The 18,810-nt window shown below is 38.5% G+C and overlaps 1 protein-coding gene across 1 annotated transcript in view; it reads left to right on the top strand.

The window, feature by feature from the left end:
• Positions 1-18,810, top strand: part of LOC113234461 — a 58,717-nt gene that overhangs the window by 10,963 nt on the left and 28,944 nt on the right. The window contains exons 6-15 of the mRNA XM_026469777.1: positions 1,299-1,453; positions 3,986-4,112; positions 7,073-7,081; positions 9,548-9,553; positions 10,074-10,082; positions 11,990-11,998; positions 13,752-13,757; positions 14,601-14,612; positions 16,394-16,402; positions 17,846-17,979. Coding sequence (XP_026325562.1) covers positions 1,299-1,453; positions 3,986-4,112; positions 7,073-7,081; positions 9,548-9,553; positions 10,074-10,082; positions 11,990-11,998; positions 13,752-13,757; positions 14,601-14,612; positions 16,394-16,402; positions 17,846-17,979 — 476 coding nt within the window. The remainder of the gene's footprint in view (positions 1-1,298; positions 1,454-3,985; positions 4,113-7,072; positions 7,082-9,547; positions 9,554-10,073; positions 10,083-11,989; positions 11,999-13,751; positions 13,758-14,600; positions 14,613-16,393; positions 16,403-17,845; positions 17,980-18,810) is intronic.

Genomic DNA, 18,810 nt, shown 5'->3' with positions numbered 1-18,810 from the left:
CCTAACTTTAATTTAGGAGCAATTACTTTTAGCAATTATTTAGTTGATTTTGCTATTTCTCCAATTCAAGGCGTTTTTCCCTCGATATACTTTGAGTAGTGTCGTAGTGAGAACCTATTTTTATTATCTCCAGTATCAAGTCCTGTATAGTGGCGAACTAGGGGATATTTCAATGAAACTTAGCAAATCGTCTATTTGCTCGTCTAATTCCACGTACTTTTGAGGTCGGTTTTTTTAGTACTCTGTACTGAGATTATTCGGTTATTAAGTCTCGGTATTCAGATATTTTTCTATTGTCACCCAAATAAATGTTTAAAAGCGTCAGAAAACTAAAAAACCATCAAGTTTGGGGGTCGATATTGCTCGATTCCATAGGTTTACCCTCGAAACCCTACAAGTGACCCCTGGGTGGTGCTAAAGAGCAATAACTACTGGTGGTTGGATTCGTACGTGCCTAGTCACCACCCTCCCGACACAGTCGAGTTGCCAAATGGTTTTTACCGTGTTTTGACTCGTGTAATTGTGAGATCTTTTTAAGCTCTAATAAAAGTTAAAACTATTTTACAATATGTATTGTAATTATGATTCGTATATAGTTCGTTGTAATTATATTAATACAAAGATCGGACAATAAGAAAAATTCCTGGATTCGTGGCTAACGCTCTCCCAATTGACTTACGAAACGAACCAGCAGACCTCACGGATTTTTCTAAGTGCTTGTTGCAATCTCTCTTTTGGTTTTGAGCAATTTATGTACGAAGAATAATTTTAACATAATCTCAATACAGACTACCTACTAAAAAAACCGACTTCAAAAGTCGTGGAGTTACGTCGATATGCCAAGTTTTATTGGAATCGGTTATCAGGAAGTGCGCAAACCCGGATTCATCCCTTAGTTTGCTACCCGTCGATGTGGAATATTTTCTTCAAATTTAAATGGGACCACTACTCAGGTACCCTCTTTCCAACAAAAAAGAATCGTCAAAATCGGTTCACAAACAGCCGCGTAACATACGTCGAATTGACTCCTTTTGTAAACTCGGTTAAAAAGAGGTGTTGTAGTGTCAAATTACATCTAAAAAAATATAATATAGCGGCTGCAGAGGCGTTCCGGACGCGTGAATTTTTGTAATGTGTGAACTTTAGTCCGCCGACCCTAGAATTGAATTCTGCCGCATTGAAACGCTTGGCGGTCGCGCGTCGGCCGCCTCTGTGTGGCCTGAGCATTAATCAATCAGACTATTTCAAGATTTTATTCTTACCGTAATAAAGACTATTTTGTATTTTCTTTTTCACAGGACACAGAATAGAAGGTCCCGACCTTCCTCATAACGGAACAATGGTAATAGGATGTGCACCCATCGAGCGGACATCTTTGAATTACACTGCAACGAAATGCGCCCTGGAAGACACAGACGATGTCGTTGTTCATTACCGATATTATCCTGACAGGGTGATTATTTCATTATTTTTATCATAACTTTTAACACCATGATATTAAATTATTTTTTGTGAAATTACTCCACTAGTGTCATTGACTTACAAATAAATGGACGACGGGTCTAATACAAAAACCACGAAAAAAAGGTCCCAAGTCAACCTATTCGAAATTTAAATTGTAATGTCATCGCAGTATCGCGCTGTCAGTAGAACAAATGAAGACTAAAGCGGAGTGTCGCGCTCTGTATACGATTTTAGCGCCTTACAAGTGCGGACACTTTTTAGCGCGGACCCGACGTCCATATAATTGTAAGTCAATGACTAGTGTGTAATAATTATTAATACAAAGGTCGAACATTAAGAAGAAATCCTTTGATTCGGCTGGATTCGAACCAATGTCTTCCGGTAAACCGTGACAGACGCTATGTTAACTAAGTAAAGTCATGATTTGGCGTACCGTACGAACAGCTATCAGCTTAATTTTGATTGCCTCTCCCGATCGGAAACTGCGTCTCTTCCGAGTCGAGGCCCATAATTGCGATTCACAACTGGCCGGTCGGAAACTTTTGACATTTCTAATTGGAACAATACCTGATTTAACTCACAAATTAGAAAGACATAGTAAGAATCAGACTCAACTTCTCGCTCGGAAACCCATCTGATTTCGAGACTACCCGATCGGGTCGATGCCGATTTGACTGCGCAGGTCTTTGTTTCCGGTTTTTAACGACTTTTTGTCGTCAGCGCCATCTCTGAGAAATCTATGAAAGCTTTTCTTCACTTAGCTTCGTATACGGCCGGATCGAAGGAATTTTTTCTTGGTCTTTTGTAATCTGAAATAAATAAAATAAATTAGCGTTTGATCTTTGTATTAATAATTATTTTTAATATAGTTTTATGGACGGAGCGCCGGCGCATGCCAATGTAGCGCCAGGGTGTAATACCCTGACGCCATCTAGCGGGTACGGGATCGAAATAGACTACGGTTATACAATCTCCCCTGTGATCGGAAATTTGGGTGCAAATGGTGCTGGGTGAAATGATATTGGGAATCAATAGCCCATTTACTTGGCTTGCGCCGCGAGATAGTTAGGCTCAACTCACACTGGTGCAGAGTCGAAGCGTCGCGTCGCGTCGTTTTGAACTACAGAAGGGGAAAGCGAAGCCGCGCGTCGTATATCGCGTAATTGCATGACACATGTTTATACCTTAATAATGGGAAAATGGAGATGAACTGCACCTGTGTGATTTGAGCGTAACGGACTTACTAAATTAAGAATGTTTAATTATGAAATATTGAAAAAGTAATCTGTGTTGTCTAGTGGGCTGAGTTCATTGTTAAGTATTTTGGGGATAGAGCGGGACAAGAAGTTTAAAAGCTGGACGTATGGTTATGTTAGCTATGCAGGCTCTTTGGAGGCGTCGCGGTTAGCGTTCGGGATCTCCTATTGCACCACCAACTCATTGAAGATTAAATCGTGCAAAAACTGTGTTGTGTGTTTTCTTATTTTCTTTTTGTTTTATGGAAGGAATCCACATTCCTAAAACATGAAAATGAAAAAACAATTCTCATAAGCGCAGTTATTTTGCGCAGTTTTTGCCCGCCTTCGACTGCGAGCGAAGCGTGCTCCGTACCCGTACGGGCTTCTTGTAACTTGCAAAGGTAAACCTAGACGCAGAAAACGCAGAGTTAACACTGGTAGTAAGCGATGCTTAAGGCACTTCCATTGTATTTATCTTCCGTGATAGTGACAGTGCCCCTCAGATCTTTGCGATTAAAGCTCTTATTGGCAGCGCTACTGTCATGGGTAGGCATCGAGTATATATCCAGAAATAGAGACGAAATAAGGGCCATCTATCCCTGGCAACTCATCAGGCGAATGGGCCTTACATCACTTTTAAATATCAACTCTCGTTTGCACTGAAATAGTACAGCGTCAACAACTGGGGGTCTACTCTCGATGTCCGTCCGACATCCGTCCGAAACAATTACTGTCAAATAAGTAATATTCGACAAAATTAAAAGACAAGTATGAAGAATGAAGCTTCATTCGCGTCACGCGTCTTTTCATTTGGTCAAATAATGCTTATTTGGCAGTAATTGTTTCGGACGGAGATCGAGAGTAGACCCCTGATCCGTGTGTACGTCTTCCGTATATTCCAAAAATATTCTGTATTTATTGTAATAAAGATAATGTCTCTAACAATGGGGGGCTGTTTCATTCGGTGGTGTGGACAGCAAAAAATCAAATTACAAAACATACTGAAACACATTTCGGTAATTAAATATTAATTATGTAATTTTTTTATTTTTAAACTGGTCGATTTGAAGTGAAACAATTGACGACCCCCGTCAATTGTTTCGAAATCGGGCTGGTCAATCGGAGCGCAGTTGTCACCGTAACGATTTGACAGAATAGTTTTCTAACAAATTAAATGACATTTCGTCTCTATTTTTGGTTATATACTCGATGTGGGTAGGTGTGTCGCATGGCACCAGGTGCACAACTTATTTGAACTGACAATCTTCGTGTGCTTTCTTCAGACCTACAAGTATGTAACCGAGCTGGACCCCGACCACGAGGTTTGTGACCATTGGAACCCTTGTCAAATTGGATATATCTACAGCCTTCCGTCACCTGATCAGGCCATGTATGCTAACGAACTTTGGCGTAAGTTTTTTTTATACCGACCTCAGAAGTTTGTGGAATTACATCTATTTGCCAAGTTTTATTGACATCGGTTAAAGGAAAGTGGGTGAAACTTAATAAACGTCCTAAGGCTCTACGTCCGATTCGTATCAGGGGATCTACTCTCGATCTCCGTCTGACATCCGTCCGAAACAATTACTGTCAAACATTGACTTACAATTATATGGACGTCGGGTCCGCGCTAAAAAGTGTCCGAACTTATAGGGCGTTAAAATCGTATACAGAGCGTCATTCACGCTTTAGTCTTCGTTTGTTCGACTGACAGCGAAGCAAGCAAAATTAGACAGTACTGCGATGACATTACAATTTAAATTCAACGTTTCAGCTTTTTCATATTCCTTTACATGTCACTACGTTTAAATAGATTGACTTGGGACATTTTTTTCGTGGTTTTTGTATTAGACTCGTCGTCCATTTATTTGTAAGTCAATGCTGTCAAATAAGTAATATTTGACAAAATTAAAAGACAAGTAGCAAATATGAAGCTTCATTCGCATCACGCGTCTTTTCATTTGTCAAATATTGCTTATTTGGCAGCAATTGTTTCGGACGGATATCGGGCGGAGATCGAGTGTAGACCCCCAGTTCCGAGTCCGAGAAATGACAGTCCGAAATGTCACAGGGACCATTTTATCTCTAGGTGTACAAGCGATGTTCGTATTTTCTTGGATTCGAATGGGACTTAGTGCACAAGCGACAACCGAAGTCGGTCCGAGTTTTCTAGATTTTTATAGTCTCGGATGCAGCGCGCTTAACGTGCTAAGAGATGGAATATTATCTTAAAATTTAAATGGGACCAATACTGAGGTACTCTCTTTCCAACAAAAAAGAATCATCAAAATCTGTTCGCAAATCAATCGGAGTAACCGCGTAATATACACACAAAAAAATACAGTCGAGGAGTCGAACTCTAGGGACTGCTTCAGAATGGCTATCTCGACCAGGAATGCGGCCTGCTATTAACGTGGCATGCGTGTTAGCAGAGAACAAAAAATAACGAGAATGGACACTCTCCGCCCCTCCCTAGCTTTAGATACCGCGCCACGCTCCGCACATTGACGGTCAGGGCGCGTTCCCACTATGTCGTGATGACAGATTGTCGTGCAGTTTACAGTGTCATGGCTTGTATATTTAAATGAAGTTGTTCGCATACAGCACGACACGATTAACTGTCATTCACGATTTTTATCGTTACAACGACAAACTGTCGTCACAGTGGAAACAGCTAGAACGACAGTCGTCTGACGATAAACAACGTCGCGATAAAAACGTGACGACAGATTGTCGCAGCTTCTATTGTCGTCACGTTTTATTTATCGCTGTCCGCAAGTATTCTGCTCCCTGCCCTCCCCTCTGCTCGCTTTGTTGTAGCGTTGGGTCGTAGCCAGAGATGGGCAAGGAGGCTGTCGTGAACAGCTAGTCACGACAGTCGTTCAAGGATAAAAAATCGTCCACGACAGGTAGTCATGATATGGGAACAGGCGAGACACGACAGTCGTCCAACGATAATAAAACGTGACGACATAGTGGGAACGCGCCCTCACATTGACTGAACGACAACAGGGCTGTCGGCGAGCCGTTATCGCGCTAAAACGGCTATGATATTTGAATATAATTTTCATTTATTCATTATGCGTGTACGTTAATATATAACATCATTGTACGTTACTATTTTTTTAATGGTTGTGAATTGTGCTGTGTACGGCTGTTTATCATCATCTAAACGGGATAAAGAGAGGAGTTTCTTTCGTTTTCCGATAGATGAAACGTGTTTTCTTCATTTATTTAGTGCACAGTAATATATAATACAGATTTGTTATATCAATATAATGAGATGCTATAACTTTCTTGAGCTAGTAGACAGAAGTTCTCGAATTTTCAATTTGCATTGCCGATAAATATTACGTCGCGAATATACCTAATTAATAATTAGGTAATGATAAACTTGGACACGCAATTTTAAATACCTTGGTTAGCTTATTTGAAAGTACCTGCTCAAAATACAACATTTTAATTGCTTTTTATATATATATTTTTTTTTAATGTTCAATAATTAGTTCATTAATGAAAAATATAATATTATATCGATATAAATAACTAATGAACATGTGTAATTATTAGGAATCTATGAATAGAATTAAAGATAACGGATTCGCTTAAGTATTTTCGCTTGGTTGCCGCTCTGACCACATAAGTGATGGGTAACCCTGCCACTTCACGCACACATTTGCGCGTGTGCAGATAACGCCTTGCTGTATGTAGTAGTAGTAGGCAAATAACTTTTGACCGTTGTATGGAGTGTCCGGGGTGTGGTGTTAGTAAAAACACGATGATCGGAATATCGATCAGGTTGTGGTCCACCTCGTCGTCGAAGTTGATCGTGATACCGTCGTGCTGCTTCATGGCCGTTGCCATGAGCAACTACATAAAAATAATGCATTTCTCCAAATTCACTTAACGTGTAGCTCATATCTAACACTTTCAAGAACGAGCAAAGTCAGACAAGTAGGTAGCAGGGTCCGTAGGCAAAGCGAGTGTATTGGTAGAGATAAAACGACGACACGAGTAGCAGTTCTGAGTAATAAGGATGCCGCACTTGGTAGTGGTACTCAGGCATATTTATCTGGTAAATGCTATAACTTTTCGAGTTCTTAGGTTTTCGCGATTGTTACACATAGGAAATGAAACTATTTTTCCGGATTTAAATCGCGTATATTTGTTTTTTCAAACAAACCGACGTTTCGGGTCCTTTACAGGTCCCATGGTCACGGTTGACTGAGGTCCTCAGTCACCTCCTCACCACCACCTCAGCGATTTAAATCCGGAAAAATAGTTTCATTTCCTATGCTATAACTTTGTTTACGGTATTTTCTAAGTGGTTTATATAATTTTATATATAAAGATTGTTCTTTTTGTTACAGGTGGTTATGGTGAGTTAAAAATTAGTTTTTTGTAATTTATGGTCGTCAGAACTAGAATCAGAATCATTTATTGTTTGAACTGTTAAAGAAGACATGTAGTTTGAGTACAACCGTTCATATACCCATGTCGGGTGTACAATGTTTTATAATTACAGTTAGTCATTAACCTCAATTAATTAAAATACGATATAATTCAAAACGTCAACAAGCTACAGGACAACAGGCAACAGAATTTAGAAATTTAAAAATTTTAGTTTGCATACATATCTTACAACTTCCGAGGTTATTATCAATAATTATTATTATAAAAAGGAGTGACTGTGGTAGTGCCGCAAGAAATAGAGATGAAGGTACGTCGACGATAGCGAAAGAGAGTAGACAGATGCATCTCATTTCTCCATTGAGCGTCTAACGGTTACGAAATACAGCGAAAATTAATAAATTAAATGCCCATATTACTGCTTGAATATGCCAATAATAAATTGGCATATTCAAGCAGTAATCTGGGCATAATTGTATTTCGGTTTTGAAGGGTAATGAATTGAATATGCCAATAATAAATTGGCATATTCAAGCAGTAATCTGGGCATAATTGTATTTCGGTTTTGAAGGGTAATCTTAGGTTCATACGGACGCACACCTGACGCGTTGTAACGTTCAGACACAGATTACTTAAAAGTTACTGCGTAACAGATACATCACTGTTGGTGACCCTGTCCCAATACGCCTGAAACGGTCCAGGAACTTCTTTCTTCAACTTCTTCTTTTCTTCAATAAAACTCCTTTGAAACTTAAATCGTATGGTTTATTGATTCAGGAAGTGGACTGTACATTTCTATAAAACTTATTTCTATGTCCATCTGACTTATCGAATATCGAACGCCACTGAACATGATTACAAATGAATTACGAATGAGACAATTGTTCTTTTTTTCTTTTTTTTTTGAAGAACACTGCACTTTGCAGAAGAAAAGGGCGAGCTGAAGGCTCATAACCGGTAAAATAAACTTAAAGCTAAGTAACGGGCCTGAGGGTGCCCAAGAGGGCACAGAGTGTCTCCCACACCGTACCGGCTCTATAAATTCGCCGCGGACTCCGCTCGGCCAATCAGAGCTTCTGAATTACTACTCATTATTGCTCTGAACGGCCAGACGCGTACGGCCGTCCGTAACAATCACTCTCAACCAAAATCGAACATACCTACAATAGCCTATAAAATCTGACTAATGACACCTGACGCTTATTACGAGGAAAAAGGAACCTAAACACGCGCTGAGAGAGGTGAAAATAACGTTGCTCACCGTGTGCAGTTGTGCGGAACCGAATGCTCATAAATGAAAGATTTGTGTGAGCGCTTGTGCCGATGTCGGTACATTCAGCGGTAGGCACTTATCGGGTAACCTTGAGCGAGTGACGGAGCTATGGTTCAAATGAATTGCAGTGAACGATAACACACGGTCATCTGAATGTGCACTATCAGTGGTTATAATTCTAAATGTGCGTAGTCGCGCGTATGTAACGATATCGCGTGTTTTGAGTAGCAGTCGGCGGTTTTTAGTAGCAGTAGAGCTCCATGTGAAAGAGTTCGTCCAGGGAAGTACTGCCACCTTACCTATTTCTGCCGCCAAGCAGTAATGTCAGCATTACTGTGTTCCGGTCTTGAACGGTAAGGGTGCTGGTGAAATTACAGGCATATGAGACTGAACTTACGTCTCAGGGTGACGGGCGCAGTGGCAGTGGCAGTCAGATCTTTGCGATCTAAAGCTCTGAGTGGCACTGCAAGTGTTATGGACAGGTGTGTAGCTTACCACCAGTCGTCATTCGTCCCGTCACTTGATATTATGAGATATAATAGACGAGTGTATGAAAAATGTATGCATTTCTAGACGTGCGATTTAAGTTTTTGTCTTGTCTCTACTGTAAGTTTACTGTGACAGTTGTCACTAGCGAGCGTGTTAAGTGTAAGAAACGCTCATTTACCAGCTTCGTCAGCCCTGCCAAGCCGCCGCGACAGCACCCATCTAAGTAGGACAAGCGGCATGACAACACATAGCTGACAACGCTTTGTAACTTCTATATATTACATATTTTAAGTTAGAAAAGGTTGATTGTAATTTCGAATTCCGTGTAGTTAGGTTGGCATAAGAAATAAAGTATTTTTTTTTATAACAAAGTTCGTCTCAGTAACTTAATTAGCGCGTGAATTTCTTTACAAATTTGTATGACAAATTATACAGCGCCCCTAGCGGTCACTAGAAGAATCAACGTTTTGTATACAAGCATTTTACGCGGTCGCTAGCGATAGTTGTCACTGTAATCTCATGGTAGAAGACGTCAGTTTAAACATATTTAAACTCACGTCTCGTTCCTCCTGTAACTAGATTATATCATAAAAAAAGGATGTGCTCTTTTTCATTTGTAATACGAGAACTGTAACAAATCAACGTTAAATTAAAATTGTCCTTAATGTTTCAGTTGAGAGTAAGTTCTTTTTTATAACTTCGAATTAGTTTAATATCCTTTTTCAATTATTGTTTATTAATTAATTAATATCTCTAATGATAAACATATAAAAATACCACCACCAAAATATTTTTTAAATATCTGGATGTTAAAATTTATAAATTTAGTACCAAGTTTGTACACATGTCTGTGGGCTACTGTCTGAACTGCCTATGTAAACTTACATACTGTGAAATTATTGACTTTATTGTTTGTATTGTATACTTGCATAAATAAATAAATCATGGAACAAAAGTTTGTATTACTGCGCTCCGGTTTTGAAGGGTAAGATTGCTGGTGAAATTACAGACACATGGGATTTGTCTTTAACTCATGTCTCAAGGTGATTGGCAGTGCCCTTAAAATTCTTGCGATTTAAAGCTCTTGAGTGACACTGCAATTGCTTATGGACAGGCGTGTCGCTTACCATCAGGCGCACGACTTGTTCGTCACGTCCTTTGGTATCCTATAAATAATACTTTTACCTTTTTCTTTATAGACTTTGGTGGTAAGTAGTTGTCCATATTCATACTATGTATGTAAAAACGCACGTTTCAATACCACTAGCCATCTTAATTTTTGGACCTGTTCTGTTTTTATTTTGTTCCTTTTTTTCATAACATTCGTCGTTGTTTGTTTTTCGAATTTTGTTTTTTGTTTATCTTTTTCACCAAGTTCGGGAAGCATAATATTAGTATGTCCAATATGTTTTTTTTACACATGTATGTAGAAAAGTAAATAACTATTATGGTAGAAGAACAAATATACGTTTTTTGCCAACTATATTTAATATATTAGATTCTTAAGTAAATTCACTTTGAAGAAAAAATTAAAATTCCTCTTCTTGAAAGCATGTAAATTTAGTTAAATTCTACACTGGTATTGATAAATGTACTACCAGTACATTTATCACTATACTGTACTATAGTTTTGTGATTGTGAGTATAATGCTTTGGCAGATTGGTGAGAAGTTGTTGTGTTCTTGTATGCCTTGTTTGTATGATATAAATAAAAAAGTTAATAATTATGGCTGTTTACATAAATAACAGTAAATGACCAAACAATAAAGATGGCGTTGTGTTTATTGGAGGTACCGGTTTGATATTTGACTTATTTTCAGAAATTTCAGAAGAGAAATTTAAAAATTCTATAAACGAAATTTGTTGATAACTTTTGTGTTTAAATAGGACTGTTACAAAAATTCACCTACAGTCGTATACCTAATTTGTTTAACATATTTCGTATTATTTGTACGATTTTCATGTGATGAAAGTGCTTTTGACGAATTGTCACAGGTGGCAATATTTATTAACCAATAAGGCCAGAGGACCGCTAATCTCCATACTACAGATCGTAACACTGAAAAAGGTCAAAATTCCGTTTTATAACTAGATGGCGCTGATCAATGGCCTGGAAGTAGTTTATATTATGTAAATGACCGTGGATGTCAATTAAATCCTCTTTAATATGAAATATAAGAAGTTGTTTTTTTTAGTTGGAATATTCATACATTGATCATATCTAAAATTGTTTTCTGAACTTTTGACAAATAGGCATACTTGCCCGTCAGTAGCGGGCTTTACACAAACACTCTATCGCGCGTGATACAGCAATCGTACGCGATTGAGCGCGCATGTAATGACGGAAGGAAAATAAAAAAACCCGCGCGATTGTGCTCGACAGTTGCGCGTGCAATCGCGCACTCCAACACGCGCCAGTTCCATGCGGTCTATCCTGCGCCCATCGAGTATATAACCAGAAATAGAAACGAAATGTCATTTAATTTGTTTGAAAACCATTCTGCTAAATCATTACGGTGACAGCAGCGCTCCGATTGGCGAGCCCGAATTCCGAAGCCCTAGAGTTGACATTTATGATTGATGTATGCCTGATAAGTTACCAAGGATGGATGGCCCTTATTTCGTCTCTATTTCTGGTTATATACTCGATGAATACGCCTAACACTAGCAATTGCGCGCGAAAGGACACTAGCTTAAAAAAATTCAAACAGGTACAGGCACGTTCGTGCGTGCAGGCTTTCCCGCGCACAATCCTGTACGCTTCTGATCACGTGCTATAGTGTGACTATGTAAAGGGGTGTAATGCTAATCCTATACAAAACTGAATAGCCGGCACTATCCGTAAAGATTTGTGAAATAAGCGCCATCTAGTTGATTTGTTTGTTATCACTGGAAATTAGAGTAGCTTTGTTATAAATTGCAGCCTTGTCAATGTAAAACAAATTATTGTAGCTACAAAAATAGCTATTTATAACTGGTCGCGATATCTGGCGTACAACAGGTACTAAATACCCGATTACGTTGTCTTGTACGGCGAATTAGCAGTGCTCCTAAATAATTGGTCCATGATTGATTGATTACACCAAGGGTATGACTTATTGATTTATAATTGCAGATTATGAACGTAAGTAAAAGCATTTTGCATTTTATTTTGCTGTAAGAGTGCCAACCGAACGTCTGTCGATTTGCATGATGGAGGCGTTTTGACGATTCCGAGGCAGGTTGGCGTGCGTTTCCATTAAGTCGTAACATTTTATTTATCGTTAGTCGACAGTTGCGTCTAACCTGTTCCCATATCACGACTATCTGTCGTGGGCGTTTATTTTATCATTGAACGACTGTTGTATCTAGCTGTTCCCACTAGATTGTGACGACCATTTATCGGTTCACGGCAGCCGACTTGTCAAACGACAGAATCGTTTGAAGCTGCGATTATCTATCGTCATATTTTTACCGTAACGTTTTATTTATCGTCTGACGACTGTCATTCTAGCAAAAAGTAGTGAACGACAGTTAATCTTGTTGTTCTATGTGTGAACAACTTCATTTAAATATACATGCCACGACACTTTAAACTGCACGACTATCTGCCGTCACGACATAATGGTGACGCGCCCTAACCTGACACTAGATTGCGCCACGTGTCGCTGCAGTTCGTGAAGATTATTTGTATAGTTTTAGTACTAAATTACGTGTATGTTAGTCCTTAAGGTCTAAGTTATATGGGGCTTAGTTATCTGATTTATGGCAATGTATAAACGTCTTGTTCCACCTGATTGAAGGCCGAGGATGGGCATAAGAAGTATCAGACGCCCAGTAGCAAAGCGGGTCGACGGCATAGCAGCAGTAGAGCTCCATGTGAAAGAGTTCGTCCAGAGAGATACTACCACTTCACCTATTTCTGCCGCCAAGCAGTAATGTCAGCATTACTGCATTCTGGTTTTGAAGGGTAAGGGTCAAATTACAGGCACACGGGACTTGTCAACTTATGTCTTAGGGGGACGGGCGCAGTGGCAGTGCCCCTCAGATCTTTGCGATTTAAAGCTCCGAGGGCACTGCAACTAATAAGGACAAGCGTGTAGCTTACCATAATAGTACGCGTCAATGGATGCGGACATACTGCAACTATCGCACAAAGATTTCGTGCTTTATGTCGCTCTCGCGCAAGTCGCACCCTGTCATGCTAGCCCTATATGATCGTGATGGAACTTCGGGAGGCCTATACCCAACAGTGAGTGAAGTGAGGCTGTAGAAGGTGATAGATGATGAAATGAATAATAGTAGTTTGTGACTGTTACATAATGAAAGGCTTTAAAGTACGAATGTGGGTTTAATATCACACGAGTGTTTTAGTGCCTAATTATGTACAGTCACATACACTGCTTTATCCACACACATATTATAAGCTCTCTGAGATGTGTTCAGGAACCGCATGTTACGACTGGCGAAATGGCGGCAAATAAAAACTTTTCTCATGCGTGTCATACAACCGTAGTTTTTATTTAATTCATAGACAAACTAGAGTCGGCCCCAACTATCATATCGTTCGATATCAAGTAACGTGTTAAATTTGTCAAGATTGTTTGCTATTGACATTTCATTTTGAATAAAACTTCATCTCGACTGATATTAGAATTGAGGTCAAATTGTTTTGTTTTTCAGAGATGTTCGAAATTTGAATGTATTAATAACAATAACATTTTCACAGATAAGAAATTTGTTCTAACAAAACAGTTTATCTTTAAGCTGGTCGTAATTTGCGGTTTTTGAACAAATCATAGAGGGTTTATGATATGTCTGTAGATAAACAGTAAAATAATATTTTTGAACAAATTGTTGTTGTTTATTATTATAATGATTGTTAATTATTTTTTCAGGTGATGGTAATTTTATCTTTTACTTTATTGCCGTTTTTTATAATATTGGTATGATCAATTCACGACCTCGTGGGCCCAATAGATTGCTTTGTGGGTGCTGGATTAGGGGGTTACGGAACGTTCGATTTACGGAAGGTCCAATTTGGGGAAATAACCTTTTCTAAACGGGTTCAGTGCCTCTACCATGAGATTACAGTGGCAGTTATCGCTAGCGACCGTGTAAAATGTTTATATACAATATGTTTCTTCCTGTCACCGCTAGAAACGCTGTATAGGTAATTTGCCGTACGAAACTGTAAAGTTATTAACAATTTTGTATGGTAAACATGACAACTGTCTCTGTAAACTTATGGTAGAGGCACTGGTCCGGGTTGTTTGGATTCAGGGTTGTTGCTGATGCAGGCTTTTTACACATCAGCGGATACTAATGCGGCCGCTAATTTTATGTAATTAAAAAAACGCATAAAATGTATTGTAGATTTTGTGACATTTATTAACAAAAGAATCAATCCGCATGAAAAGAATCTACGTAGCCTAACCGTTCTAGAATTTTATCAAAGTTATAGCTATTTAAAAAAAAACAGCTGAGCTGGTTTTTAGGCTTACAGTCCTTTTCTGGAAGGTTTGTAAATTATCCCATTTGTGAACAGTGCAACGTATGTGATTTTGTTTTGTTATTTATTTTGATTTTTATTTACGTCGAAGAAGGTTTACAATCTTTGTAAAACTTGGGAAGTCCTCGAGTCCCTTAGAGAAGCGTCGTGCCTAGTGGGACGTGTTATACAGGTTCACGGTGATGACGTAACAAATTATTATGAATTAACATAAAATGTCGTACTTTTTTTGCAGAACTTGTCCCTCGTAAGTGTTTTTCTTTTAGATCTATTCTCATGAACATATTAGAGGAATACTAAAAAAGGTTGAGTTAGGGCATCGAGTATACAACCAGAAATAGGACGAAATAAGAAAAAGATGTTTCCTGTTTTTCCCACACCACCGAATGGAACAACCTCTCATTAGTTAGAGATATTGTCTTTATTACAATAAATACTGAATAATTTTGGAATTTACGGAGACGTACACACAAGTCAGTTGTTGGGGCTATACTATTTCAGCTGTCTAATTTGTGATTTCAGTGCAAACGAGAGTGATATAAGGCCCATTTACCTGATGAGTGGCCCAGGCCCAGGGATGGAAGGCTCTTAATACGTCTCTATTTCAAGTTATATACTCGATGTGTGGCCACTTTAGAGCCCGAACCGTTGGTTTGTTTAAAATAAATAGTTTTATTTACATGTACAATTACGTTTATGAAAAAATTTTTAAATTTTTTGACTATAATACATGTACAATACGTAACGTTAGATCTGACCAGCATTACATGACAAGTTCAATACCGCAGGGCAGCGGGATTGGATGTTTACTTTTTCTAATCTATATCTATGACTTACCTAAATCTATTTCTGAACACTGTGTCATGTTTGCCGACGATGTTTCACTTTTGATGTCATGTGGTACCGGCGACAACGTGAATGCAAAACTTCACCATGTTTTCACTGAGGTCATAAACTGGATGTCTGACCATAACTTGGATATAAATTTAAATAAAACAAAGATTATGCAATTTCACCCACCGCAAAAAACTCCACTACACTTAGTTTATGCATATAATAACACGCCTGTAGAAATAGTACACAGCTTCACTTTGCCGGGTTTAAATATAGACACGCATGTGAATTGGAAATGTCATATACAAAAAATTAAGAAAAAGTTGTCTAGTTTCACGTACGCATTGAGAGAGATAAAGAAAACGACTGACCTAATAACTGCAATGGCCGCTTATTATGCTTACACTCATTTCCACCTAAGTTACGGAATTATCCTTTGGGGAAATAGTGTGCACGCACGAGAAATATTTACAATCCAGAAAAGATGCATCCGCATTCTTGGCAATTTGAGTAGTACGGATAGCTGCAGACCGCACTTTAAACAATTTAAAATTTTGACTTTGTGTTCTATATATATTTTAGAAATTTGTAAATTTATTAAACAACACCCTGACTTTTACACTAACACTGACGACCTGCCTCAACGACACACTTTTAGACCACGGAATAGATTGCTTCTGCCACGATCTCGGCTACACATACACAGCTCAAGTCCCCATTCGATGTCGTTGAGGATATTCAATGAGCTCCCGCCTATTATTAAAAACGAGGAAAAGTATTCACTGTTTCTAAATAAATTAAAATTACATCTTATTAATAAATGCTATTACAATTTTAATGAATATTTTGATGACAAATAAAAGAAATAATATTATAATAAATTTGAATAATAAATAAATGTTAATTATATACTATGAAGTTATGCTACTGTAACCTAATAAAATTCAAACTTTCAAGTGACATAATTCTACTCATAATATGACGTATTTCTTTATTATTATATGACATTTTTTTTAATATTATTATTTGATAAATAACAATTTTAATTAATAATTGAAACCTCGGCCTACCTCTGCTGTTATTGTTATCCCTAATAAAGGGCTCATATGTGTAGCATTATTTTAAATTTAAGACATGTTTACCATATGAATGCAATAAATATATTGAGTATTGAGTATTGAATTTTATTTTTAGCAATTCCGGGTAAGGTTATGAATATATTTCTTTTTTTTACAGATAATGAAAGTCTTACATACGGAGAATAACTAACACAAACATAAAACAATAACTTTGGTTACACTTAATGCACAACTGCCTCGGTGGACGAACGGTTACCATGCTGCTCTGCCACGCAAAGATTCCGGGTTTGACTCCCGGACCGGGAAAAATCTTTTTATGGCCTACATTTGTTTCTCTCGTGAGTTTGAGTGTAATTACCGGTTGTCTACATGTATGTCCATGGCACCCACGACTCAGGGTTGCCCTTGTGCCGGGGTATGAGTGTGTGCATTCTGTAGTGCTTCGGGCGATGCACATATGGATGATTTCCACGCGATTATGCTGAAGAAAACCGCATCCAATGGAATCCTGAAGATGATAACAAATAGAATGGACTCGGCGGTCCTCAGCGTTAACTTCTTTGCAAATATATTAAAATAGTTATATTGTTACATTTTTCAATTATTTTACTAACATAATTTTAAGTATCTCGTTAGTAACATCCTATGGATTAATTGAGCTGGAAATAAAGGACGTTTGTTTTTTTTATTTATTTATTTTTAATAAAAAAAAACAGAGTGGCGAGAATTCTGAACTCTGTGTAGACATAGATAGGTTCCTTTGATTTTCAACCAGAACCATCTTTTTTTCTTTTTTTTTTGGTAACGGTGGGGAATCCTTTATGGATACCCCCGAGCCCGGGCGGCTCGGAGGTTATGTGGGAGTCCCGGCGCCCTGAAAAGGGCGCTGCTCCTGGGTCTAGCATGGACCCTGGGGTGTACCCACTAAACCCCATCGGTTTGCCTCTCGCCGGGTTTGTGCCGGCGCCCGGCCGCCCCGGCTTTATGCCGGGGCTCCCGCGCCTAACCAGAACCATCCTAGCAAAACGGTCTCACGGCGATGTGCCAGATCATTTAAAACATGTTATACGTTAATATAGATATTCTTTATTGCATTAAACAAATACAAAAGAGATATTTATTGTACAGAAGGTGAGCAAAGGTGAATTTGACTCTAAAAAAGACCTCTTCCAGCTTATCCGAGGCAGTAAGAACAAAGGTCATAACGATACGATCCAATGAACACTAACGCCAACTTTTTACGTTATTTCCTGTTATTTTTGTAAACAGTCATATTTGTTTACTAATATTATGCTCCCCGAATTGTTAAAAAAAAATAAAGAAACAAAAAAAGAAATTCGAAAAAGAAAAAAGAATTTTGTGAAAAAAACAAAGAAACAAGTAACAAAATAAAAACAGAACAGAAAAATTAAGTTGGCGTAGTGTTGTTCGTTGGAGATATAAGCGGGCAACAGCGTGCAAAAGAGAAAGATTGTGAAATAGTGTACATTACCAGATAATGCGCATTTTATAGTTTTACTTGGCTTACTAAATTCTGTTTAAAAATTTATTGTTTATTGTTTTCCAGAGGACTCAATAGAGGAGTACGTGCACCCAATGGCCACGAACTACTCGTCATCCGTTCGTATGGTACGCGTTCCGGATGGATACAAGTTCCAGAAACTATGGGCACGACGTACCGTTGACAAATACGGATGGAGTGTTAGTATAAAAAATTTGAAAGAAAATTTTTCGCCTCCTAGTGCCGCAGTCAGGATACCAAACTTGTGCCATTGTATAATAAGCCGTGGTTGGGATTGGGGATTTAATTTACCTAAAGTACCCATGAAGACTCTTCTTGACGCTTTAAGAAGGCGACTCGATTGCCTTGAACTACTGTCAAAGATCTCACTGTCCACGTCGAAGCGCAGAACTAGGCTTTTTGAAAGAGTTCGTCCAGGGAAGTACTGTCACCTTACCTATTTCTGCCGCCAAGCAGTAATGTCAGCATTACTGCGTTCCTTGTCTTCCTATGACTTAAGACTTTCGTGGTTATTCACTAAATGATTATCACTAATATCAGGTTTCTTACCACATTATGACTTCTTTTTATTTTCCCGATATTTCGGAACAGTTGCACCCTCCATGGTCACGGGTTGACTCGACGGCGGCAGATGACAGCTTTAAGAGCAGACATATCTGTCTACCCTCTTGCGCTGTCGACGACTACCTTCATCGCGATTTGTTGTGGCGTTACCATTGTCACTCACTTTTTTCACACAAAACATAAAAATATCGGGAAAATAAAAAGAAGTCATAACGTGGTAAGAAACCTGATACTAGTGATAATAATTCCTATGACTTGTCAACTTATGAGTAAGGGTGACGCACACAGTGGCAGTGCCCATCAGATCTTTGCAATTTAAAGTTCTGAGTGGCACTGCATCTGTTATGGACAGGCGTGTACCTTACCATCAGTCGCACGACTAGCTCGTCCCGTCACTTGATAATAGGGGTTAAAGTATGAAATTGCCGATTTGTACTGAAAATCTA

This window comes from Hyposmocoma kahamanoa, unplaced genomic scaffold, assembly GCF_003589595.1.
Source record: "Hyposmocoma kahamanoa isolate Upper Pololo Valley unplaced genomic scaffold, ASM358959v1 84, whole genome shotgun sequence".
Lineage (NCBI taxonomy): Eukaryota > Metazoa > Arthropoda > Insecta > Lepidoptera > Cosmopterigidae > Hyposmocoma > Hyposmocoma kahamanoa.
Note: the sequence above shows the minus strand (reverse complement) of the source record. Positions and strands in the feature narration are given on the sequence as shown.